This window comes from Oncorhynchus masou, unplaced genomic scaffold (genome assembly GCF_036934945.1).
Source record: "Oncorhynchus masou masou isolate Uvic2021 unplaced genomic scaffold, UVic_Omas_1.1 unplaced_scaffold_936, whole genome shotgun sequence".
Classification (NCBI taxonomy): Eukaryota; Metazoa; Chordata; class Actinopteri; order Salmoniformes; family Salmonidae; genus Oncorhynchus; species Oncorhynchus masou.
In genome coordinates this window covers 120,001-144,914 of record NW_027015848.1, presented here as the reverse complement: position 1 = coordinate 144,914, position 24,914 = coordinate 120,001, and the positions used below count along the sequence as shown (strand labels likewise).

At 46.8% G+C, this 24,914-nt stretch overlaps 1 protein-coding gene and 1 pseudogene across 2 annotated transcripts in view; one reads left to right on the top strand and one right to left on the bottom strand.

The window, feature by feature from the left end:
* Positions 1 to 15,913, bottom strand: part of uba6 (ubiquitin like modifier activating enzyme 6) — a 92,223-nt gene extending 76,310 nt beyond the window's left edge. For both annotated transcript variants that reach the window (XM_064964195.1, XM_064964196.1), the window contains exons 1-7: positions 15,829 to 15,913; positions 13,429 to 13,503; positions 12,435 to 12,529; positions 11,234 to 11,262; positions 9,872 to 9,966; positions 9,354 to 9,465; positions 9,144 to 9,224 (exon numbers count right to left, since the gene is read on the bottom strand). In XM_064964195.1, the coding sequence (XP_064820267.1) occupies positions 9,144 to 9,224; positions 9,354 to 9,465; positions 9,872 to 9,966; positions 11,234 to 11,262; positions 12,435 to 12,529; positions 13,429 to 13,503; positions 15,829 to 15,851 (510 nt within the window). In that variant the 5' untranslated portion in view covers positions 15,852 to 15,913. The remainder of the gene's footprint in view (positions 1 to 9,143; positions 9,225 to 9,353; positions 9,466 to 9,871; positions 9,967 to 11,233; positions 11,263 to 12,434; positions 12,530 to 13,428; positions 13,504 to 15,828) is intronic.
* Positions 15,914 to 18,024: 2,111 nt separating this feature from the next.
* Positions 18,025 to 24,914, top strand: part of LOC135538287 (glyoxylate reductase/hydroxypyruvate reductase-like) — a 21,576-nt pseudogene continuing 14,686 nt past the window's right edge.

Sequence of the window (24,914 nt, the reverse complement as noted above, 5' to 3'; positions counted from 1 at the left end):
GAGGTCTTACCCTGATAGGAGGGTCTCTAGAGGTCTTACCCTGATAGGAGGGTCTCTATATGTAGAGGTCTTACCCTGATAGGAGAGTCTCTAGAGGTCTTACCCTGATAGGAGGGTCTCTAGAGGTCTTACCCTGATAGGAGGGTCTCTAGAGGTCTTACCCTGATAGGAGGGTCTCTATATGTAGAGGTCTTACCCTGATAGGAGGGTCTCTATATGTAGAGGTCTTACCCTGATAGGAGGGTCTCTATATGTAGAGGTCTCACCCTGATAGGAGGGTCTCTATATGTAGAGGTCTTACCCTGATAGGAGGGTCTCTATATGTAGAGGTCTTACCCTGATAGGAGGGTCTCTATATGTAGAGGTCTCACCCTGATAGGAGGGTCTCTATATGTAGAGGTCTTACCCTGATAGGAGGGTCTCTATATGTAGAGGTCTCACCCTGATAGGAGGGTCTCTATATGTAGAGGTCTTACCCTGATAGGAGGGTCTCTAGAGGTCTTACCCTGATAGGAGGGTCTCTAGAGGTCTTAACCCTGATAGGAGGGTCTCTATATGTAGAGGTCTTACCCTGATAGGAGGGTCTATAGAGGTCTAGAAAGATGTGTCGGCATCGAGTAATTGTCTCTGGCCCCCTCCCAGTTAGGGGGAGTGATGAGCTCTACAGCAGAGTCTCACAACTCAATCGCTGGTTGAAAACTGTTTTCTGCCCCTCCGAAAAGTTAGAATTTGTAGATAATTGGCCCTCTTTTTGGGACTCACCCACAAACAGGACCAAGCCTGACCTGCTGAGGAGTGACGGACTCCATCCTAGCTGGAGGGGTGCTCTCATCTTATCTACCAACATAGACAGGGCTCTAACTCCTCTAGCTCCACAATGAAATAGGGTGCAGGCCAGGCAGCAGGCTGTTAGCCAGCCTGCCAGCATAGTGGAGTCTGCCACTAGCATAGTCAGTGTAGTCAGCTCAGCTATCACCATTGAGACCGTGTCTGTGCCTCGACCTAGGTTGCGCAAAACTAAACATGGCGGTGTTCGCCTTAGCAATCTCACTAGGATAAAGACCACCTCCATTCCTGTCATTATTGAAAGAGATCATGATACCTCACATCTCAAAATAGGGCTACTTAATGTTAGATCCCTTACTTCAAAGGCAATTATAGTCAATGAACTAATCACTGATCATAATCTTGATGTGATTGGCCTGACTGAAACATGGCTTAAGCCTGATGAATTTACTGTGTTAAATGAGGCCTCACCTCCTGGCTACACTAGTGACCATATCCCCCGTGCATCCCGCAAAGGCGGAGGTGTTGCTAACATTTACGATAGCAAATTTCAATTTACAAAAAAAAAAAATGACGTTTTGTCTTTTGAGCTTCTAGTCATGAAATCTATGCAGCCTACTCAATCACTTTTTATAGCTACTGTTTACAGGCCTCCTGGGTCATATACAGCGTTCCTCACTGAGTTCCCTGAATTCCTATCGGACCTTGTAGTCATAGCAGATAATATTCTAATCTTTGGTGACTTTAATATTCACATGGAAAAGTCCACAGACCCACTCCAAAAGGCTTTCGGAGCCATCATCGACTCAGTGGGTTTTGTCCAACATGTCTCTGGACCCACTCACTGTCACAGTCATACGCTGGACCTAGTTTTGTCCCATGGAATAAATGTTGTGGATCTTAATGTTTTTCCTCATAATCCAGGACTATCGGACCACCATTTTATTACGTTTGCAATTGCAACAAATAATCTGCTCAGACCCCAACCAAGGAACATCAAAAGTCGTGCTATAAATTCACAGACAACACAAAGATTCCTTGATGTCCTTCCAGATTCCCTCTGTCTACCCAATGACACCAGAGGACAAAAATCAGTTAACCACCTAACTGAGGAACTCAATTTAACCTTGCGCAATACCCTAGATGCAGTTGCACCCCTAAAAACTAAAAACATTTCTCATAAGAAACTAGCTCCCTGGTACACAGAAAATACCCGAGCTCTGAAGCAAGCTTCCAGAAAATTGGAACGGAAATGGCGCCACACCAAACTGGAAGTCTTCCGTCTAGCTTGGAAAGACAGTACCGTGCAGTACCGAAGAGCCCTTACTGCTGCTCGATCATCCTATTTTTCTAACTTAATTGAGGACAATAAGAACAATCCAAAATTCCTTTTTGATACGGTCGCAAAGCTAACTAAAAAGCAGCATTCCCCAAGAGAGGATGACTTTCACTTTAGCAGTGATAAATTCATGAACTTCTTTGAGGAAAAAATTATGATTATTAGAAAGCAAATTACAGACTCCTCCTTAAATCTGCGTATTCCTTCAAAGCTCAGTTGTCCTGAGTCTGCACAACTCTGCGTGGACCTAGGATCAAGAGAGACGCTCAAGTGTTTTAGTACTATATCTCTTGACACAATGATGAAAATAATCATGGCCTCTAAACCTTCAAGCTGCTTACTGGACCCTATTCCAACTAAACTACTGAAAGAGCTGCTTCCTGTGCTTGGCCCTCCTATGTTGAACATAATAAACGGCTCTCTATCCACCGGATGTGTACCAAACTCACTAAAAGTGGCAGTAATAAAGCCTCTCTTGAAAAAGCCAAACCTTGACCCAGAAAATATAAAAAACTATCGGCCTATATCGAATCTTCCATTCCTCTCAAAAATCTTAGAAAAGGCTGTTGCTCAGCAACTCACTGCCTTCCTGAAGACAAACAATGTATATGAAATGCTTCAGTCTGGTTTTAGACCCCATCATAGCACTGAGACGGCACTTGTGAAGGTGGTAAATGACATTTTAATGGCATCGGACCGAGGCTCTGCATCTGTCCTCGTGCTCCTAGACCTTAGTGCTGCTTTTGATACCATCGATCACCACATTCTTTTGGAGAGATTGGAAACCCAAATTGGTCTACACGGTCAAGTTCTGGCCTGGTTTAGATCTTATCTGTCGGAAAGATATCAGTTTGTCTCTGTGGATGGTTTGTCCTCTGACAAATCAACTGTAAATTTCGGTGTTCCTCAAGGTTCCGTTTTAGGACCGCTGTTGTTTTCACTATATATTTTACCTCTTGGGGATGTTATTCGAAAACATAATGTTAACTTTCACTGCTATGCGGATGATACACAGCTGTACATTTCAATGAAACATGGTGAAGCCCCAAAATTGCCCTCGCTAGAAGCATGTGTTTCAGACATAAGGAAGTGGATGGCAGCAAACTTTCTACTTTTAAACTCGGATAAAACAGAGATGCTTGTTCTAGGTCCCAAGAAACAAAGAGATCTTCTGTTGAATCTGACAATTAATCTTAATGGTTGTACAGTCATCTCAAATAAAACTGTGAAGGACCTCGGCGTTACTCTGGACCCTGATCTCTCTTTTGAAGAACATATCAAGACCATTTCAAGGACAGCTTTTTTCCATCTACGTAACATTGCAAAAATCAGAAACTTTCTGTCCAAAAATGATGCAGAAAAATTAATCCATGCTTTTGTCACTTCTAGGTTAGACTACTGCAATGCTCTACTTTCCGGCTACCCGGATAAAGCACTAAATAAACTTCAGTTAGTGCTAAATACGGCTGCTAGAATCCTGACTAGAACCAAAAAATTTGATCATATTACTCCAGTGCTAGCCTCCCTACACTGGCTTCCTGTCAAAGCAAGGGCTGATTTCAAGGTTTTACTGCTAACCTACAAAGCATTGCATGGGCTTGCTCCTACCTATCTCTCTGATTTGGTCCTGCCGTACATACCTACACGTACGCTACGGTCACAAGACGCAGGCCTCCTAATTGTCCCTAGAATTTCTAAGCAAACAGCTGGAGGCAGGGCTTTCTCCTATAGAGCTCCATTTTTATGGAACGGTCTGCCTACCCATGTCAGAGACGCAAACTCGGTCTCAACCTTTAAGTCTTTACTGAAGACTCATCTCTTCAGTGGGTCATATGATTGAGTGTAGTCTGGCCCAGGAGTGGGAAGGTGAACGGAAAGGCTCTGGAGCAACGAACCACCCTTGCTGTCTCTGCCTGGCCGGTTCCCCTCTTTCCACTGGGATTCTCTGCCTCTAACCCTATTACAGGGGCTGAGTCACTGGCTTGCTGGGGCTCTCTCATGCCGTCCCTGAGGGGGTGCGTCACCTGAGTGGGTTGATTCACTGATGTGGTCATCCTGTCTGGGTTGGCGCCCCCCCTTGGGTTGTGCCGTGGCGGAGATCTTTGCGGGCTATACTCAGCTTTGTCTCAGGATGGTAAGTTGGTGGTTGAAGATATCCCTCCAGTGGTGTGGGGGCTGTGCTTTGGCATAGTGGGTGGGGTTATATCCTTCCTGTTTGGCCCTGTCCGGGGGTGTCCTCGGGTGGGGCCACAGTGTCTCCTGACCCCTCCTGTCTCAGCCTTCAGTATTTATGCTGCAGTAGTTTATGTGTCGGGGGGCTGGGGTCAGTTTGTTATATCTGGAGTACTTCTCCTGTCCAATTCGGTGTCCTGTGTGAATCTAAGTGTGCGTTCTCTAATTCTCTCCTTCTCTCTCGGAGGACCTGAGCCCTAGGACCATGCCCCAGGACTACCTGACATGATGACTCCTTGCTGTCCCCAGTCCACCTGGCCGTGCTGCTGCTCCAGTTTCAACTGACCTGAGCCCTAGGACCATGCCCCAGGACTACTTGACATGATGACTCCTTGCTGTCCCCAGTCCACCTGGCCGTGCTGCTGCTCCAGTTTCAACTGTTCTGCCTTATTATTATTCGACCATGCTGGTCATTTATGAACATTTGAACATCTTGGCCATGTTCTGTTATAATCTCTACCCGGCACAGCCAGAAGAGGACTGGCCACCCCACATAGCCTGGTTCCTCTCTAGGTTTCTTCCTAGGTTTTGGCTTTTCTAGGGAGTTTTTCCTAGCCACCGTGCTTCTACACCTGCATTGCTTGCTGTTTGGGGTTTTAGGCTGGGTTTCTGTACAGCACTTTGAGATATCAGCTGATGTACGAAGGGCTATATAAATAAATTTGATTTGATTTGATTTGATCTTACCCTGATAGGAGGGTCTCTAGAGGTCTTACCCTGATAGGAGGGTCTCTAGAGGTCTTACCCTGATAGGAGGGTCTATAGAGGTCTTACCCTGATAGGAGGGTCTCTAGAGGTCTTACCCTGATAGGAGAGTCTCTATATGTAGAGGTCTTACCCTGATAGGAGGGTCTATAGAGGTCTTACCCTGATAGGAGGGTCTCTAGAGGTCTTACCCTGATAGGAGGGTCTATAGAGGTCTTACCCTGATAGGAGGGTCTCTAGAGGTCTTACCCTGATAGGAGGGTCTCTAGAGGTCTTACCCTGATAGGAGGGTCTATAGAGGTCTTACCCTGATAGGAGGGTCTCTAGAGGTCTTACCCTGATAGGAGGGTCTCTAGAGGTCTTACCCTGATAGGAGGGTCTCTATATGTAGAGGTCTTACCCTGATAGGAGGGTCTATAGAGGTCTTACCCTGATAGGAGGGTCTCTAGAGGTCTTACCCTGATAGGAGGGTCTCTAGAGGTCTTACCCTGATAGGAGGGTCGATAGAGGTCTTACCCTGATAGGAGGGTCTCTAGAGGTCTTACCCTGATAGGAGGGTCTATAGAGGTCTGACCCTGATAGGAGGGTCTCTAGAGGTCTGACCCTGATAGGAGGGTCTCTAGAGGTCTTACCCTGATAGGAGGGTCTCTAGAGGTCTGACCCTGATAGGAGGGTCTCTAGAGGTCTTACCCTGATAGGAGGGTCTATAGAGGTCTTACCCTGATAGGAGGGTCTCTAGAGGTCTTACCCTGATAGGAGGGCCTCTAGAGGTCTTACCCTGATAGGAGGGTCTCTATATGTAGAGGTCTTACCCTGATAGGAGGGTCTCTATATGTAGAGGTCTTACCCTGATAGGAGGGTCTATAGAGGTCTTACCCTGATAGGAGGGTCTCTAGAGGTCTTACCCTGATAGGAGGGTCTCTAGAGGTCTTACCCTGATAGGAGGGTCGATAGAGGTCTTACCCTGATAGGAGGGTCTCTAGAGGTCTTACCCTGATAGGAGGGTCTATAGAGGTCTGACCCTGATAGGAGGGTCTCTAGAGGTCTGACCCTGATAGGAGGGTCTCTAGAGGTCTTACCCTGATAGGAGGGTCTCTAGAGGTCTGACCCTGATAGGAGGGTCTCTAGAGGTCTTACCCTGATAGGAGGGTCTATAGAGGTCTTACCCTGATAGGAGGGTCTCTAGAGGTCTTACCCTGATAGGAGGGCCTCTAGAGGTCTTACCCTGATAGGAGGGTCTCTATATGTAGAGGTCTTACCCTGATAGGAGGGTCTCTATATGTAGAGGTCTCACCCTGATAGGAGGGTCTATAGAGGTCTGACCCTGATAGGAGGGTCTCTATATGTAGAGGTCTTACCCTGATAGGAGGGTCTATAGAGGTCTTACCCTGATAGGAGGGTCTATAGAGGTCTTACCCTGATTGGAGGGTCTCTAGAGGTCTTACCCTGATTGGAGGGTCTATAGAGGTCTGACCCTGATAGGAGGGTCTCTATATGTAGAGGTCTTACCCTGATAGGAGGGTCTATAGAGGTCTGACCCTGATAGGAGGGTCTATAGAGGTCTGACCCTGATAGGAGGGTCTATAGAGGTCTTACCCTGATAGGAGGGTCTATAGAGGTCTGACCCTGATTGGAGGGTCTATAGAGGTCTGACCCTGATAGGAGGGTCTCTAGAGGTCTTACCCTGATAGGAGGGTCTCTATATGTAGAGGTCTTACCCTGATAGGAGGGTCTCTAGAGGTCTTACCCTGATAGGAGGGTCTATAGAGGTCTTACCCTGATAGGAGGGCCTCTAGAGGTCTCACCCTGATAGGAGGGTCTCTATATGTAGAGGTCTTACCCTGATAGGAGGGTCTCTAGAGGTCTGACCCTGATAGGAGGGTCTCTAGAGGTCTCACCCTGATAGGAGGGTCTCTAGAGGTCTCACCCTGATAGGAGGGTCTATAGAGGTCTGACCCTGATAGGAGGGTCTATAGAGGTCTGACCCTGATAGGAGGGTCTCTAGAGGTCTCACCCTGATAGGAGGGTCTCTATATGTAGAGGTCTCACCCTGATAGGAGGGTCTCTAGAGGTCTTACCCTGATAGGAGGGTCTCTAGAGGTCTTACCCTGATAGGAGGGTCTCTAGAGGTCTTACCCTGATAGGAGGGTCTCTAGAGGTCTTACCCTGATAGGAGGGTCTCTAGAGGTCTCACCCTGATAGGAGGGTCTCTAGAGGTCTCACCCTGATAGGAGGGTCTCTAGAGGTCTTACCCTGATAGGAGGGTCTCTAGAGGTCTTACCCTGATAGGAGGGTCTCTAGAGGTCTTACCCTGATAGGAGGGTCTATAGAGGTCTTACCCTGATAGGAGGGTCTCTAGAGGTCTTACCCTGATAGGAGGGTCTCTAGAGGTCTTACCCTGATAGGAGGGTCTCTAGAGGTCTCACCCTGATAGGAGGGTCTCTAGAGGTCTTACCCTGATAGGAGGGTCTCTAGAGGTCTTACCCTGATAGGAGGGTCTCTAGAGGTCTGACCCTGATAGGAGGGTCTCTAGAGGTCTGACCCTGATAGGAGGGTCTCTAGAGGTCTGACCCTGATAGGAGGGTCTCTAGAGGTCTCACCCTGATAGGAGGGTCTCTAGAGGTCTCACCCTGATAGGAGGGTCTCTAGAGGTCTGACCCTGATAGGAGGGTCTCTAGAGGTCTCACCCTGATAGGAGGGTCTCTAGAGGTCTTACCCTGATAGGAGGGTCTCTAGAGGTCTCACCCTGATAGGAGGGTCTCTAGAGGTCTTACCCTGATAGGAGGGTCTCTAGAGGTCTGACCCTGATAGGAGGGTCTCTAGAGGTCTTACCCTGATAGGAGGGTCTCTAGAGGTCTTACCCTGATAGGAGGGTCTCTATATGTAGAGGTCTTACCCTGATAGGAGGGTCTCTAGAGGTCTGTCCCTGATAGGAGGGTCTCTAGAGGTCTGTCCCTGATAGGAGGGTCTCTAGAGGTCTGTCCCTGATAGGAGGGTCTCTAGAGGTCTGTCCCTGATAGGAGGGTCTCTAGAGGTCTTACCCTGATAGGAGGGTCTCTATATGTAGAGGTCTCACCCTGATAGGAGGGTCTCTAGAGGTCTGACCCTGATAGGAGGGTCTCTAGAGGTCTTACCCTGATAGGAGGGTCTCTAGAGGTCTTACCCTGATAGGAGGGTCTCTAGAGGTCTTACCCTGATAGGAGAGTCTCTAGAGGTCTCACCCTGATAGGAGGGTCTCTAGAGGTCTTAACCCTGATAGGAGGGTCTCTAGAGGTCTTACCCTGATAGGAGGGTCTCTAGAGGTCTGTCCCTGATAGGAGGGTCTCTAGAGGTCTGTCCCTGATAGGAGGGTCTCTAGAGGTCTGTCCCTGATAGGAGGGTCTCTAGAGGTCTTACCCTGATAGGAGGGTCTCTATATGTAGAGGTCTCACCCTGATAGGAGGGTCTCTAGAGGTCTCACCCTGATAGGAGGGTCTCTAGAGGTCTTACCCTGATAGGAGGGTCTCTAGGGGTCTTACCCTGATAGGAGGGTCTCTAGAGGTCTCACCCTGATAGGAGGGTCTCTAGAGGTCTGACCCTGATAGGAGGGTCTCTAGAGGTCGTACCCAGATAGGAGGGTCTCTATATGTAGAGGTCTGACCCTGATAGGAGGGTCTATAGAGGTCTTACCCTGATAGGAGGGTCTCTAGAGGTCTGACCCTGATAGGAGGGTCTATAGAGGTCTTACCCTGATAGGAGGGTCTCTAGAGGTCTTACCCTGATAGGAGGGCCTCTAGAGGTCTTACCCTGATAGGAGGGTCTCTATATGTAGAGGTCTTACCCTGATAGGAGGGTCTATAGAGGTCTTACCCTGATAGGAGGGTCTCTAGAGGTCTTACCCTGATAGGAGGGTCTCTAGAGGTCTTACCCTGATAGGAGGGTCTATAGAGGTCTGACCCTGATAGGAGGGTCTCTAGAGGTCTTACCCTGATAGGAGGGTCTATAGAGGTCTTACCCTGATAGGAGGGTCTCTAGGGGTCTTACCCTGATTGGAGGGTCTCTAGAGGTCTTACCCTGATAGGAGGGTCTCTAGGGGTCTTACCCTGATTGGAGGCTGATGGAAGTGACAGAAGTCATTGATTTTCTTCTGGAGACTCAGCCTGGCCTCAGTCAGGATCACACACTGGACAACACAACAAGGACAGTCAACAGGGTTTCAAACCAATTGCTTTACAATACTAACTGTGCAGAATCACTCATTAACAAGGCGTGTGTGTATGTGTGTGTGTGTGTGTGTCTCTCTCTCTCTCACCTGGTACCTCTTGAGGAAGTGGAGGTCAGTGGAGAGGTCGAGAGAGGAGGAGGACGTGTCCACGTGGACGTAAGGGTTCAACTCCGCTACCCTGGGATGGACTGCCAAAGCCCTAGGGGAGAAAGGAGAGAGAGAGAGAGAGACAGAGAGAGAGACAGAGAGAGAGACAGAGAGAGACAGAGAGAGACAGAGAGAGACAGAGAGAGACACAGAGAGAGAGAGACAGAGAGAGAGACAGAGAGAGAGACAGAGAGAGAGACAGAGAGAGAGAGACAGAGAGAGACAGAGATAAATACCAATTCAAACAATGAAAACCTGGGTATTTTTGGGTAAAGTTAGGGGATTGTTTCCCGACCCCTAGTTTCCTGTTTCCTGTGTGACCGAGAAGAAGCCACAAATGCAGCCTGGCCTCAGAGCAACACGCTACAGCTGGCAAAGACAGTGGGCGTGTCGCGCAGTGACGTCACGCTGATGGGCGTTCCTTGACGGAACTGCAGACAGGCCTGGCCTGGTCTCACCTGTTCCTCTGAGTCAGCACATCGTCCTGTCTGAGGAAGAAGTTGGAGCCCAAGTCCCACGTCTCACACTGCTTAGTGTCATGCAGCGTCAACACCTACACACACACACACACACACACACACACACAAAACACACACACACACACACGTCAATAAAGCCAGGTCCCCCTAATTAAATCCATTTCACTCATGAAACATGGTGACAATATGCCCTATCCCTGTAGTGAACTACTAGTAACCAGAGCCCTATTCCCTCTGTAGTGAACTACTAGTGACCAGGGCCCTAATTCCCTATATAGTGAACTACTAGTGACCAGAGCCCTATTCCCTATATAGTGAACTACTAGTGACCAGGGCCCTATTCCCTATATAGTGAACTACTAGTGACCAGAGCCCTATTCCCTATATAGTGAACTTCTAGTGACCAGAGCCCTATTCCCTATATAGTGAACTACAAGTGACCAGGGCCCTATTCCCTATATAGCGAACTACTAGTGACCAGAGCCCTATTCCCTATATAGCGAACTACTAGTAACCAGATCCCTATTCCCTATATAGTGAACTACTAGTGACCAGGGCCCTATTCCCTATATAGTGAACTACTAGTGACCAGGGCCCTATTCCCTATATAGTGAACTACTAGTGACCAGAGCCCTATTCCCTATATAGTGAACTACTAGTGACCAGATCCCTATATAGTGAACTACTAGTGACCAGATCCCTATTCCCTATATAGTGAACTACTAGTGACCAGAGCCCTATTCCCTATATAGTGAACTACTAGTGACCAGAGCCCTATTCCCTATATAGTGAACTACTAGTGACCAGAGCCCTATTCCCTATGTAGTGAACTACTAGTGACCAGAGCCCTATTCCCTATATAGTGAACTACTAGTGACCAGAGCCCTATTCCCTATCTAGTGAACTACTAGTGACCAGAGCCGTATTCCCTATATAGTGAACTACTAGTGACCAGAGCCCTATTCCCTATATAGTGAACTACTAGTGACCAGAGCCCTATTCCCTATATAGTGAACTACTAGTGACCAGGGCCCTATTCCCTCTATAGTGAACTACTAGTGACCAGAGCCCTATTCCCTATATAGTGAACTAATAGTGACCAAAGCCCTATTCCCTATATAGTGAACTACTATAGACCAGAGCCCTATTCCCTATATAGTGAACTACTAGTGACCAGGACCCTATTCCCTATATAGTGAACTAATAGTGACCAGAGCCCTATTCCCTATATAGTGCACTACTTTAGACCAGGGGCCTATTCCCTATGTAGTGAACTACTTTAGACTAGAGACTTATGGGGAATAGGGTGCAATTTGGGCTGTAGCCTAAAATCTCACTCACCTTCACACCTGCCAACACGATGTTCTTTGCTGTGAAAACAGAGACGACTGACGTCGGTCACATGACAGGAAATACATGGGCACAATACATACTGTAAACTCTCACTGAACACTATGTCATGTCACTTAATGGCATGTACCGTCATGCTATGTCATGTCACTTAATGGCATGTTCTGGTATGTACTGTCATGCTATGTCATGTCACTTAATGTCATGTACCATCATGCTATGTCATGTCACTTAATGGCATGTACCGTCATGCTATGTCATGTCGCTTAATGGCATGTACCGTCATGCTATGTCATGTTATGTCATGTCACTGAATGGCATGTTCTGGCATGTACTGTCATGCTATGTCATGTCGCTTAATGGTATGTACCGTCATCCTATGCCATGTTATGTCATGTCACTGAATGGCATGTTCTGGCATGTACTGTCATGCTATGTCATGTCGCTTAATGGCATGTACCGCTATGTCATGTAATGTCACATAATGTAATGTTATGTCATGTAATATCACATAATGTAATGCTATGTCATGTAATATCACATAATGTAATGCTATGTCATGTAATGTAATGCTATATAATGTAATGTCACATAATGTAATGCTATGTCATGTAATATCACAATGTAATGCTATGTCATGTAATATCACATAATGTAATGCTATGTCATGTAATGTCACATAATGTAATATCACATAATGTAATGCTATGTCATGTAATGTAATGCTATATAATGTAATGCTATGTCATGCAATGTCACTATATAATAATGCTAATAATCACATAATGTAATGCTATGTCATGTAATGTAATGCTATATAATGTAATGCTGTGTCATGTAAATCACATAATGTTGCTATGTCATGTAATGTCACATAATGTAATGCTATGTCATGTAATATCACATAATGTAATGCTATGTCATGTAATATCACATAATGTAATGCTATGTCATGTAATGTAATGCTATATAATGTAATGCTATGTCATGTAATATCACATAATGTAATGCTATGTCATGTAATGTCACATAATGTAATGCTATGTCATGTAATATCACATAATGTAATGCTATGTCATGTAATGTAATGCTATATAATGTAATGCTATGTCATGTAATGTCACATAATGTAATGCCATGTCATGTAATATCACATAATGAATATGTGTTATTTGATGCGTCTGTCACCTACCGATCTCCACTCCCAGTCCTCCCATTCCACTGAGGAAGACAGAAGACTGAGCCATCTGCTGCATAGCACTGTCCCCCAGGACATACCTCTGACGACTGGAGGGAGGGGGTTTAGGAGGGAGAGGGTTAGGGAGGGGGGGAGAGGGAAGAGAGGAGGGAGGATGGGGAGGGAGGGAGAGTTAGGGAGGGGGGGAGGGAGGGAGGGAGGATGGGGGGTTTAGGGAGGGAGGGAGGGAGGGGGAGGGGAGGGAGAGGGAGGGAGAAGGGAGGGGGTTTAGGGAGGAGAGGGTTTGGGGGGGGGGGAGGGAGGGAAGGGGGAGGAAGAGGGAGGGATGGGGGGTTAGGGAGAGAGGGTTAGGGAGGGGGAGGGAGAGGGAGAGGGAGGGAGGAGGGAGGGAGGGGGTTGGGGGAGGGAGGGAGGGAGAGGGAAGGGGGGGAGTTTAGGGAGGGAGGGAGGATGGGGGTTAGGGAGGGGGGTTAGGGAGGGGGGAGAGGAGGGAGAGGGGAGGGAGGGAGGGAGGATGGGGTTTAGGGAGGGAGAGGGAGGGAGGATGGGGGTTAGGGAGGGAGGGAGACGGGAGAGAGGGAGGGAGGATGGGGGTTAGGGAGGGGGTGAGGGAGGGAGAGAGGGAGGATGGGGGTTGGGAGGGAGGGAGGGAGACGGGGGAGGAGGGAGGATGGGGGTTAGGGAGGGAGGGAGACGGGAGGATGGGGGTTAGGGGGTGGAGGGAGGATGGGGGTTAGGGAGGATGGAGAGGGGAGGGAGGGTTTGGATGATGGGGTGTTAGGGAGGGAGAGAGGAGGGAGATTAGGGAGAGAGGGGGAGGGAGGGAGGATGGGGGTTAGGGAGGGAGGGAGGGAGACGGGAGAGAGGGAGGGAGGCAGGGAAGATCAAATGATGTTGTTGTGAGACAGTAAGCACATAGAACATGTTTTGTTGGAACTACTACTGGTATGTCATTGTACCCACTTAAAATAGGTAGTAGGGGATTTACCTGTACAGGGAGTCATCAATCTCCATGGAGTCAGCTGACATCTCGGGAGGGGAAAACTCACTGGTCTTAGAAGCACTGGATATTGAGAGAGAGAGATCATGGAGGAGAGAAGTCCTTCTGATGTCAGGGTTATATGAACTCTGTCCTGGCTCCCCCGGGCCCCCAGCACTACACAACTGATTCAAATAATCAAAGCTTGACGATGAGTTGGTTATCTGTGTCGTGCTAGGGCAACAACATGCAACCAGGGGGGACCCAAGGACCCAGAGTGGGGCACAGAGTGGAACCCAGGACCCAGAGTGGGGCCACAGGACCCAGAGTGGGGCCCAGGACCCAGAGTGGACCCACAGGACCCAGAGTGGACCCACAGGACCCAGAGTGGACCCACAAGACACAGAGTGGACCCACAAGACACAGAGTGGACCCACAAGACACAGAGTGGACCCCAGGACCCAGAGTGGATCCCAGGACCCAGAGTGGGCCCCAGAGTGGATCCCAGGACCCAGAGTGGGCCCCAGAGTGGATTCCAGGACCCAGAGTGGGCCCCAGAGTGGACCCCCAGGACACAGAGTGGACCCCAGGATCCAGAGTTGGAACCCAGGACCCAGAGTGGGCCCCAGAGTGGATCCCAGGACCCAGAGAGGATCCCCGGAACCCAGAGTGGACCCCCGGGACACAGAGTGGGGCCTCGGGACACAGAGTGGGGCCTCGGGACACAGAGTGGGGCCTCGGGACACAGAGTGGGGCCTCGGGACACAGAGTGGGGCCTCGGGACACAGAGAGGGGCCTCGGGACCCAGAGTGGGGCCTCGGGACCCAGAGTGGGAAACCTTGGTCTACGACACTGTTCTACACCCTAGTCCTGAGGACACAGAGGGGGCTACATCCCAATTATCTCTCCTTCCTCCCAAAATGTGCACTTGTACAATTCCCTTCACTGCTTTGGATGTAAATGACAGGAATAAGAGACTCCTAGCTCTCTCCTCCACCAACCCACTCCTTTCAGAGGAGTTTGTGGGACGAGTGCACACTTTACAAATAAGGACATATAATTGGGACGCACCCATTGACTGGATGTGCAGGCTTTCATTCCAACCCAGTACTTAAGAGTCCTGATACAATGGACCAACTTGTTATCCATCCATTGAGTTGGTTTATCAGGTGTGTAAAGCGCCGACTTCGCTAGCAACATCAAGCTTTCTGTTTCGTGAGCGAAATGTATCCATCTTGCTACATCACCACCCCAAATGAAGTTGATAACTGAGTAAAGTTAGCTAGCTAAATAAACAGTATTGCTAACTAGCTAATGGGCTTGCTAACTAGCTAATGGGCTGGCAAACTAGCTCAGGTGAGATGGGCTGGGTTATTCTTCTAACTAGCTAATGGGCTGGCTAAATAGCTAATGGGCTGGCTAACTAGCTAATGGGCTGGCTAACTAGCTAATGGGCTGGCTAACTAACTAATGGGCTGGCTAACTAGCTAATGGGCTAGCTAACTAGCTAATGGGCTAGCTAACTAGCTAATGGGCTTGCTAATTAGCTAATGGGCTTGCTAACTAGCTAATGGGCTGGCTAGCTCGCTAATGTGCTAACTAGCTAAAGGGCTTCCTAACTAGCTAAAGGGCTTCCTATCTAGCTAAGGGGCTTGCTAACTAGCTAATGGGCTTCCTAACTAGCTAAGGGGCTTGCTAACTAGCTAAAGGGCTTCCTAACTAGCTAAGGGGCTTGCTAACTAGCTAAAGGGCTTCCTAACTAGCTAATGGGCTTCCTAACTAGCTAATAGGCTTCCTAACTAGCTAATAGGCTTCCTAACTAGCTAATAGGCTTCCTAACTAGCTAATAGGCTTCCTAACTAGCTAATGGGCTTCCTAACTAGCTAGCTTCCTGGTCCCAAAATCTACAGTCAGCTACTAGTAGCTAGCTACAATAACGTGAGGACGTTATAAGAGGAGCAGTAACACTAGTAGTGGTAACATATTACATATTGAGGTTGACAACTTCTCAAAGCCTTGTCAATAGCTAACTTATGTGTTTATCTTGCTGGGAACGATGGCTAACCTAACTTAGCATAGACTGCTTACTCAGAAGGGCGTTAGCTGGCACTAGCTAGATTTCTACATCTGCATTGCTTGCTGTTTTGGGGTGTTTTCGGCTGGGTTTCTGTAAAAACACTGTGTACATCGGCTGATGCAAAAAAAAAAGGCTTTATAAATACATTTTATTGATTGATTGATACTGCCTGATGCCGGGTCAGTGCAAAAAAACCTCCATAGACTTGAAAAGTCATGACTTATCAAGCACAAATCTCCCTGTGGTTGCAGATACGGGATGTCCATAATGATATTTGTGAATGTTGCGAAAAATGCGCTTTAAAATCGTCATTCAGAGACGAAATATCTTACCTGTCGGTGTACGATAGGTTCATTGAGTAGTTGTTGTTGTTACGAACGAAGGGTTGTGTTCAGTTAAAAAAAAACACATCAAACTGTTCCGGGTTACCTAGATCACATGACAAGGTTCACGTTTAAATTATATTTATTTGATAGATTATTAAAGAAATTATAAAATACAACAAACAACTGAAACAAAATTGTTCTGGGATATCCAGACAAGTGATATGTTCTATCTCTCGGGAGTATTTGGCATTGCGGCCAATTTTTTTTAACCAGATTCCATATTAAGTGCAGGCATCATAGTGCATAGTATCATTGGTCCTGTTGAAAACCTGCAAGACACAATTTTACATTGTAGAAGAAAACATAGACACTGTTCAAACAGCCAAAGTTCATCTGCCCAGTGAAACATTTACAACTCAAACTCTCTAACTAATAGGGGTGAGGGAGAAGGGGGGGTGAGGGAGGGAGAGGGGGTGAAGGGGTGAGGGAGGAGAGGGGTGAAGGGAGGAGAGGGGGTGAAGGATGAGGGAGAAGTAGTGTGAGGGAGGAGAGGAGGTGAAGGGCTGAGGGAGGTGAGAGGGGTGAGGGAGGAGAGGGGTGAGGGAGGAGAGGAGGTGAGGGAGGAGAGGAGGTGAAGGAGGTGATGAGGTGGGGGGGTGAGGGGAGGTTAGGTGAGTGGAGAGAGGGTAAGGGGGTGAGGAGGTTAGGGGAGAGGGGGTGAGGATGAGAGGGGTCAGGAGGTGAGGGGAGAGGGGTACGGTTCTAAGGGTCCTGTACTCTTGGCCCTTGGACCCTTAGAACCTAGAGTTAGTCCTGGTCAGGAAACACCCAATGATGACGTCACTAATTTGAGTAATTTATCCTACTGTCGTCCTAATCCTAATGTTGGGAGACTGGAACAATAGATAACAGATAGACAGTAGACCTGATGTTGTTAGTTAGTTAGACTGTAACAATAGATAACAGATAGACAGTAGACCTGATGTTGTTAGTTAGACTGTAACAATAGATAACAGATAGACAGTAGACCTGATGTTAGTTAGTTAGTTAGACTGGAACAATAGATAACAGATAAATAGTAGACCTGATGTTGTTAGACTGTAACAATAGATAACAGATAGGTAGTAGACCTGGTGATGTTAGTTAGTTAGACTGTAACAATAGATAACAGATAGACAGTAGACCTGATGTTGTTAGTTAGTTAGACTGTAACAATAGATAACAGATAGACAGTAGACCTGGTGTTGTCAGTTAGACTGTAACAATAGATAACAGATAGATAGTAGACCTGGTGTTGTAAGTTAGACTGTAACAATAGATAACAGATAGACAGTAGACCTGATAGTTGTTAGTTAGTTAGACTGGAACAATAGATAACAGATAGATAGTAGACCTGATGTTGTTAGTTAGTTAGACTGTAACAATAGATAACAGATAGACAGTAGACCTGATGTTGTTAGTTAGTTAGACTGTAACAATAGATAACAGATAGATAGTAGACCTGATGTTGTTAGTTAGACTGTAACAATAGATAACAGATAGACAGTAGACCTGATGTTGTTAGTTAGACTGTAACAATAGATAACAGATAGACAGTAGACCTGATGTTGTTAGTTAGACTGTAACAATAGATAACAGATAGATAGACCCAGATAACAGATAGACAGTAGACCTGATGTTGTTAGTTAGACTGTAACAATAGATAACAGATAGACAGTAGACCTGATAGATAACAGATAGACAGTAGACCTGATGTTAGTTAGACTGTAACAATAGATAACAGATAGACAGTAGACCTGATGTTGTTAGTTAGACTGTAACAATAGATAACAGATAGACAGTAGATCTATATAGAGCTGACTGGACCATGTCATGTGGTCCATATTAGTTAACAGTGGACCACAGGTCATCATGGCTGAGCCTCAGAGCCTGTTTTACACAACTGTCTGGTTAGTGGTTAGGATCAAACTAGCTACATGTACAACAGGATCAAACTGTGTGTGTGTGTGTGTGTGTGTGTGTGTGTGTGTGTGTGTGTGTGTGTGTGTGTGTGTGTGTGTGTGTGTGTGTGTGTGTGTGTGTGTGTGTGTGTGTGTGTGTGTGTGTGTGTGTGTGTGTCAACCATCCCTCCCTTCATATTGGCCGAACAGCAACCCCCTACGGTACCTCCCCTCTGAACCCCTGCCAAAAACAACACACACATACCACACACACCAGAAAGGTGCTCAGGTTGCAAAGTCCCCGTTTTTAACAGATTTAAATCAAATTAAATTCATTTCTCTCTCTAAAGCTCCAGACCTCCTCTCCTCGACGATGTGGTGCGGTCGCGTGGCTCTGCGTGTGGCTCTCCAACGGATTGCCGTTGCCCCGTTAAACTCATTAAGTATTACCGGGGGGTTACCGGGCGCCGTGCAGAGAGAGATGTCGTCTCTACCGCGGGTCTACATCACGCGACAGATCCCGCCAGAGGGGCTGAAGATTCTCAGCGAGTCTGGACAGTGAGTGAGATCACACTTTTCTCTTGTTGCCGTTCTGGTTCAGTAGACCTACTTTTTAATAGAATTAGATTCGTTAAATCAAATTATTTTTGCTTTTAATTTCATGTTATGTAGGTTTTAGGTTTTGGATCGTGTCTTTAATTTAACTAAATGTCCTTTAGTCATTCAGGCTAACCTATCAAGATGTCATTCATTCTAATGGAAAGTTCTGAAATGTTGTCATGTGAGGTTCATCATTGACTTCTGGGTAAACAGAACTGACAACGTTTGCCCAGACCAGACAGATAAGAAGTCTCTCTCAATTCAATTTGCATACTGCCAAAGCTTACTTTGGCAAAGGAATGACTCATTAACAACAGGCCTATCAATAAAAACATCATAACACAATTAATAATAATAAATATTATCACAAACAGGACTCTCTCCCTCTCTATTCCCTCCCTCAGACTCATAACACTGTTTAATACACTCATTCAGTCTCTCTCTGACTCCTAACACTGTTTAATACACTCATTCAGTCTCTCTCTGACTCGTAACACTGTTTAATACACTCATTCAGTCCCTCTCTGACTCATAACACTGTTCCAGTCTCTCTCTGACTCGTAACACTGTTCCAGTCTCTCTCTGACTCCTAACACTGTTCCAGTCTCTCTCTGACTCATAACACTGTTTAATACACTCATTCAGTCTCTCTCTGACTCATAACACTGTTTAATACACTCATTCAGTCTCTCTCTGACTCCTAACACTGTTCCAGTCTCTCTCTGACTCATAACACTGTTTAATACACTCATTCAGTCTCTCTCTGACTCCTAACACTGTTCCAGTCTCTCTCTGACTCATAACACTGTTTAATACACTCATTCAGTCTCTCTCTGACTCGTAACACTGTTCCAGTTTCTCTGACAGTGACACTGTTCCAGTCTCTCTCTGACTCGTAACACTGTTCCAGTCTCTCTCTGACTCGTGACACTGTTCCAGTCTCTCTCTGACTCATAACACTGTTCCAGTCTCTCTCTGACTCGTGACACTGTTCCAGTCTCTCTCTGACTCATAACACTGTTCCAGTCTCTCTCTGACTCCTAACACTGTTTAATTCATTCAGTCTCTCTCTGACTCGTAACACTGTTCCAGTCTCTCTCTGACTCCTAACACTGTTCCAGTCTCTCTGACTCATAACACTGTTTAATACACTCATTCAGTCTCTCTCTGACTCATAACACTGTTTAATACACTCATTCAGTCTCTCTCTGACTCCTAACACTGTTTAATACACTCATTCAGTCTCTCTCTGACTCATAACACTGTTCCAGTCTCTCTCTGACTCGTAACACTGTTCCAGTCTCTCTCTGACTCGTGACACTGTTCCAGTCTCTCTCTGACTCATGACACTGTTTAATACACTCATTCAGTCTCTCTCTGACTCCTAACACTGTTCCAGTCTCTCTCTGACTCATAACACTGTTTAATACACTCATTCAGTCTCTCTCTGACTCCTAACACTGTTCCAGTCTCTCTCTGACTCATAACACTGTTTAATACACTCATTCAGTCTCTCTCTGACTCGTAACACTGTTCCAGTCTCTCTCTGACTCGTGACACTGTTCCAGTCTCTCTCTGACTCGTAACACTGTTCCAGTCTCTCTCTGACTCGTGACACTGTTCCAGTCTCTCTCTGACTCATAACACTGTTCCAGTCTCTCTCTGACTCGTGACACTGTTCCAGTCTCTCTCTGACTCATAACACTGTTCCAGTCTCTCTCTGACTCCTAACACTGTTTAATACACTCATTCAGTCTCTCTCTGACTCGTAACACTGTTCCAGTCTCTCTCTGACTCCTAACACTGTTCCAGTCTCTCTCTGACTCATAACACTGTTTAATACACTCATTCAGTCTCTCTCTGACTCATAACACTGTTTAATGGACTCATTCAGTCTCTCTCTGACTCCTAACACTGTTTAATACACTCATTCAGTCTCTCTCTGACTCATAACACTGTTCCAGTCTCTCTCTGACTCGTAACACTGTTCCAGTCTCTCTCTGACTCGTGACACTGTTCCAGTCTCTCTCTGACTCATGACACTGTTTAATACACTCATTCAGTCTCTCTCTGACTCATAACACTGTTTAATACACTCATTCAGTCTCTCTCAGACTCCTAACACTATTTAATACACTCATTCAGTCTCTCTCTGACTCCTAACACTGTTTAATACACTCATTCAGTCTCTCTCTGACTCCTAACACTGTTTAATACACTCATTCAGTCTCTCTCTGACTCGTAACACTGTACCAGTCTCTCTCTGACTCGTAACACTGTTCCAGTCTCTCTCTGACTCATGACACTGTTCCAGTCTCTCTCTGACTCATAACACTGTTCCAGTCTCTCTCTGACTCGTAACACTGTTCCAGTCTCTCTCTGACTCGTAACACTGTTCCAGTCTCTCTCTGACTCGTGACACTGTTCCAGTCTCTCTCTGACTCGTAACACTGTTCCAGTCTCTCTCTGACTCGTAACACTGTTCCAGTCTCTCTCTGACTCGTAACACTGTTCCAGTCTCTCTCTGACTCGTAACACTGTTCCAGTCTCTCTCTGACTCGTAACACTGTTCCAGTCTCTCTCTGACTCGTGACACTGTTCCAGTCTCTCTCTGACTCGTAACACTGTTCCAGTCTCTCTCTGACTCGTAACACTGTTCCAGTCTCTCTGACTCGTAACACTGTTCCAGTCTCTCTCTGACTCGTAACACTGTTCCAGTCTCTCTCTGACTCGTAACACTGTTCCAGTCTCTCTCTGACTCGTAACACTGTTCCAGTCTCTCTCTGACTCGTAACACTGTTCCAGTCTCTCTCTGACTCGTAACACTGTTCCAGTCTCTCTCTGACTCGTAACACTGTTCCAGTCTCTCTCTGACTCGTAACACTGTTCCAGTCTCCCTCAGACTCCTAACACTGTTTAATACACTCATTCAGTCTCTCTCTGACTCGTAACACTGTTCCAGTCTCTCTCTGACTCGTAACACTGTTCCAGTCTCTCTCTGACTCGTGACACTGTTCCAGTCTCTCTCTGACTCGTAACACTGTTCCAGTCTCTCTCTGACTCGTGACACTGTTCCAGTCTCTCTCTGACTCATAACACTGTTCCAGTCTCTCTCTGACTCGTGACACTGCTCCAGTCTCTCTCTGACTCATAACACTGTTCCAGTCTCTCTCTGACTCCTAACACTGTTTAATACACTCATTCAGTCTCTCTCTGACTCGTAACACTGTTCCAGTCTCTCTCTGACTCCTAACACTGTTCCAGTCTCTCTCTGACTCATAACACTGTTTAATACACTCATTCAGTCTCTCTCTGACTCATAACACTGTTTAATACACTCATTCAGTCTCTCTCTGACTCCTAACACTGTTTAATACACTCATTCAGTCTCTCTCTGACTCATAACACTGTTCCAGTCTCTCTCTGACTCGTAACACTGTTCCAGTCTCTCTCTGACTCGTGACACTGTTCCAGTCTCTCTCTGACTCATGACACTGCTTAATACACTCATTCAGTCTCTCTCTGACTCATAACACTGTTTAATACACTCATTCAGTCTCTCTCAGACTCCTAACACTATTTAATACACTCATTCAGTCTCTCTCTGACTCCTAACACTGTTTAATACACTCATTCAGTCTCTCTCTGACTCCTAACACTGTTTAATACACTCATTCAGTCTCTCTCTGACTCGTAACACTGTACCAGTCTCTCTCTGACTCGTAACACTGTTCCAGTCTCTCTCTGACTCATGACACTGTTCCAGTCTCTCTCTGACTCATAACACTGTTCCAGTCTCTCTCTGACTCGTAACACTGTTCCAGTCTCTCTCTGACTCGTAACACTGTTCCAGTCTCTCTCTGACTCGTGACACTGTTCCAGTCTCTCTCTGACTCGTAACACTGTTCCAGTCTCTCTCTGACTCGTAACACTGTTCCAGTCTCTCTCTGACTCGTAACACTGTTCCAGTCTCTCTCTGACTCGTAACACTGTTCCAGTCTCTCTCTGACTCGTAACACTGTTCCAGTCTCTCTCTGACTCGTGACACTGTTCCAGTCTCTCTCTGACTCGTAACACTGTTCCAGTCTCTCTCTGACTCGTAACACTGTTCCAGTCTCTCTCTGACTCGTAACACTGTTCCAGTCTCTCTCTGACTCGTAACACTGTTCCAGTCTCTCTGACTCGTAACACTGTTCCAGTCTCTCTCTGACTCGTAACACTGTTCCAGTCTCTCTCTGACTCGTAACACTGTTCCAGTCTCTCTCTGACTCGTAACACTGTTCCAGTCTCTCTCTGACTCGTAACACTGTTCCAGTCTCTCTCTGACTCGTAACACTGTTCCAGTCTCCCTCAGACTCCTAACACTGTTTAATACACTCATTCAGTCTCTCTCTGACTCGTAACACTGTTCCAGTCTCTCTCTGACTCCTAACACTGTTTAATACACTCATTCAGTCTCTCTCTGACTCCTAACACTGTTTAATACACTCATTCAGTCTCTCTCTGACTCGTAACACTGTACCAGTCTCTCTCTGACTCGTAACACTGTTCCAGTCTCTCTCTGACTCATGACACTGTTCCAGTCTCTCTCTGACTCATAACACTGTTCCAGTCTCTCTCTGACTCGTAACACTGTTCCAGTCTCTCTCTGACTCGTAACACTGTTCCAGTCTCTCTCTGACTCGTGACACTGTTCCAGTCTCTCTCTGACTCGTAACACTGTTCCAGTCTCTCTGACTCGTAACACTGTTCCAGTCTCTCTCTGACTCGTAACACTGTTCCAGTCTCTCTGACTCGTAACACTGTTCCAGTCTCTCTCTGACTCGTAACACTGTTCCAGTCTCTCTCTGACTCGTAACACTGTTCCAGTCTCTCTCTGACTCGTGACACTGTTCCAGTCTCTCTCTGACTCGTAACACTGTTCCAGTCTCTCTCTGACTCGTAACACTGTTCCAGTCATCTCTGACTCATAACACTGTTCCAGTCTCTCTCTGACTCGTAACACTGTTCCAGTCTCTCTCTGACTCGTAACACTGTTCCAGTCTCTCTCTGACTCGTAACACTGTTCCAGTCTCTCTCTGACTCGTAACACTGTTCCAGTCTCTCTCTGACTCGTAACACTGTTCCAGTCTCTCTCTGACTCGTAACACTGTTCCAGTCTCTCTCTGACTCGTAACACTGTTCCAGTCTCCCTCAGACTCCTAACACTGTTTAATACACTCATTCAGTCTCTCTCTGACTCGTAACACTGTTCCAGTCTCTCTCTGACTCATAACACTGTTCCAGTCTCTCTCTGACTCGTAACACTGTTCCAGTCTCTCTCTGACTCGTAACACTGTTCCAGTCTCTCTCTGACTCGTGACACTGTTCCAGTCTCTCTCTGACTCGTGACACTGTTCCAGTCTCTCTCTGACTCGTAACACTGTTCCAGTCTCTCTCTGACTCGTGACACTGTTCCAGTCTCTCTCTGACTCGTGACACTGTTCCAGTCTCTCTCTGACTCGTGACACTGTTCCAGGTCTCTGACTCGTGACACTGTTCCAGTCTCTCTCTGACTTGTAACACTGTTCCAGTCTCTCTCTGACTCATAACACTGTTCCAGTCTCTCTCTGACTCGTGACACTGTTCCAGTCTCTCTCTGACTCGTGACACTGTTCCAGTCTCTCTCTGACTTGTAACACTGTTCCAGTCTCTCTCTGACTCATAACACTGTTCCAGTCTCTCTCTGACTCGTGACACTGTTCCAGTCTCTCTCTGACTTGTAACACTGTTCCAGTCTCTCTCTGACTCGTGACACTGTTCCAGTCTCTCTCTGACTTGTAACACTGTTCCAGTCTCTCTCTGACTCGTGACACTGTTCCAGTCTCTCTCTGACTCGTGACACTGTTCCAGTCTCTCTCTGACTCGTGACACTGTTCCAGTCTCTCTGACTCGTGACACTGTTCCAGTCTCTCTCTGACTCGTGACATGTTCCAGTCTCTCTCTGACTCGTGACACTGTTCCAGTCTCTCTCTGACTCGTGACACTGTTCCAGTCTCTCTCTGACTCGTGACACTGTTCCAGTCTCCTCTGACTCATAACACTGTTCCAGTCTCTCTCTGACTCATAACACTGTTCCAGTCTCTCTCTGACTCGTGACACTGTTCCAGTCTCTCTCTGACTCATAACACTGTTCCAGTCTCTCTCTGACTCATAACACTGTTCCAGTCTCTCTCTGACTCATAACACTGTTCCAGTCTCTCTCTGACTCATAACACTGTTCCAGTCTCTCTCTGACTCGTGACACTGTTCCAGTCTCTCTCTGACTCATAACACTGTTCCAGAACTGACTCATAACACTGTTCCAGTCTCTCTCTGACTCATAACACTGTTCCAGTTCCTCTGATTCACACTGTTCCAGTCTCTCTCTGACTCATAACACTGTTCCAGTCTCTCTCTGAGTCATAACACTGTTCCAGTCTCTCTCTGAGTCATAACACTGTTCCAGTCTCTCTCTATCAGGTTCATTACAATTAATTAGCTTTCACAGAAGTACTCATTCCAGATCCGTGA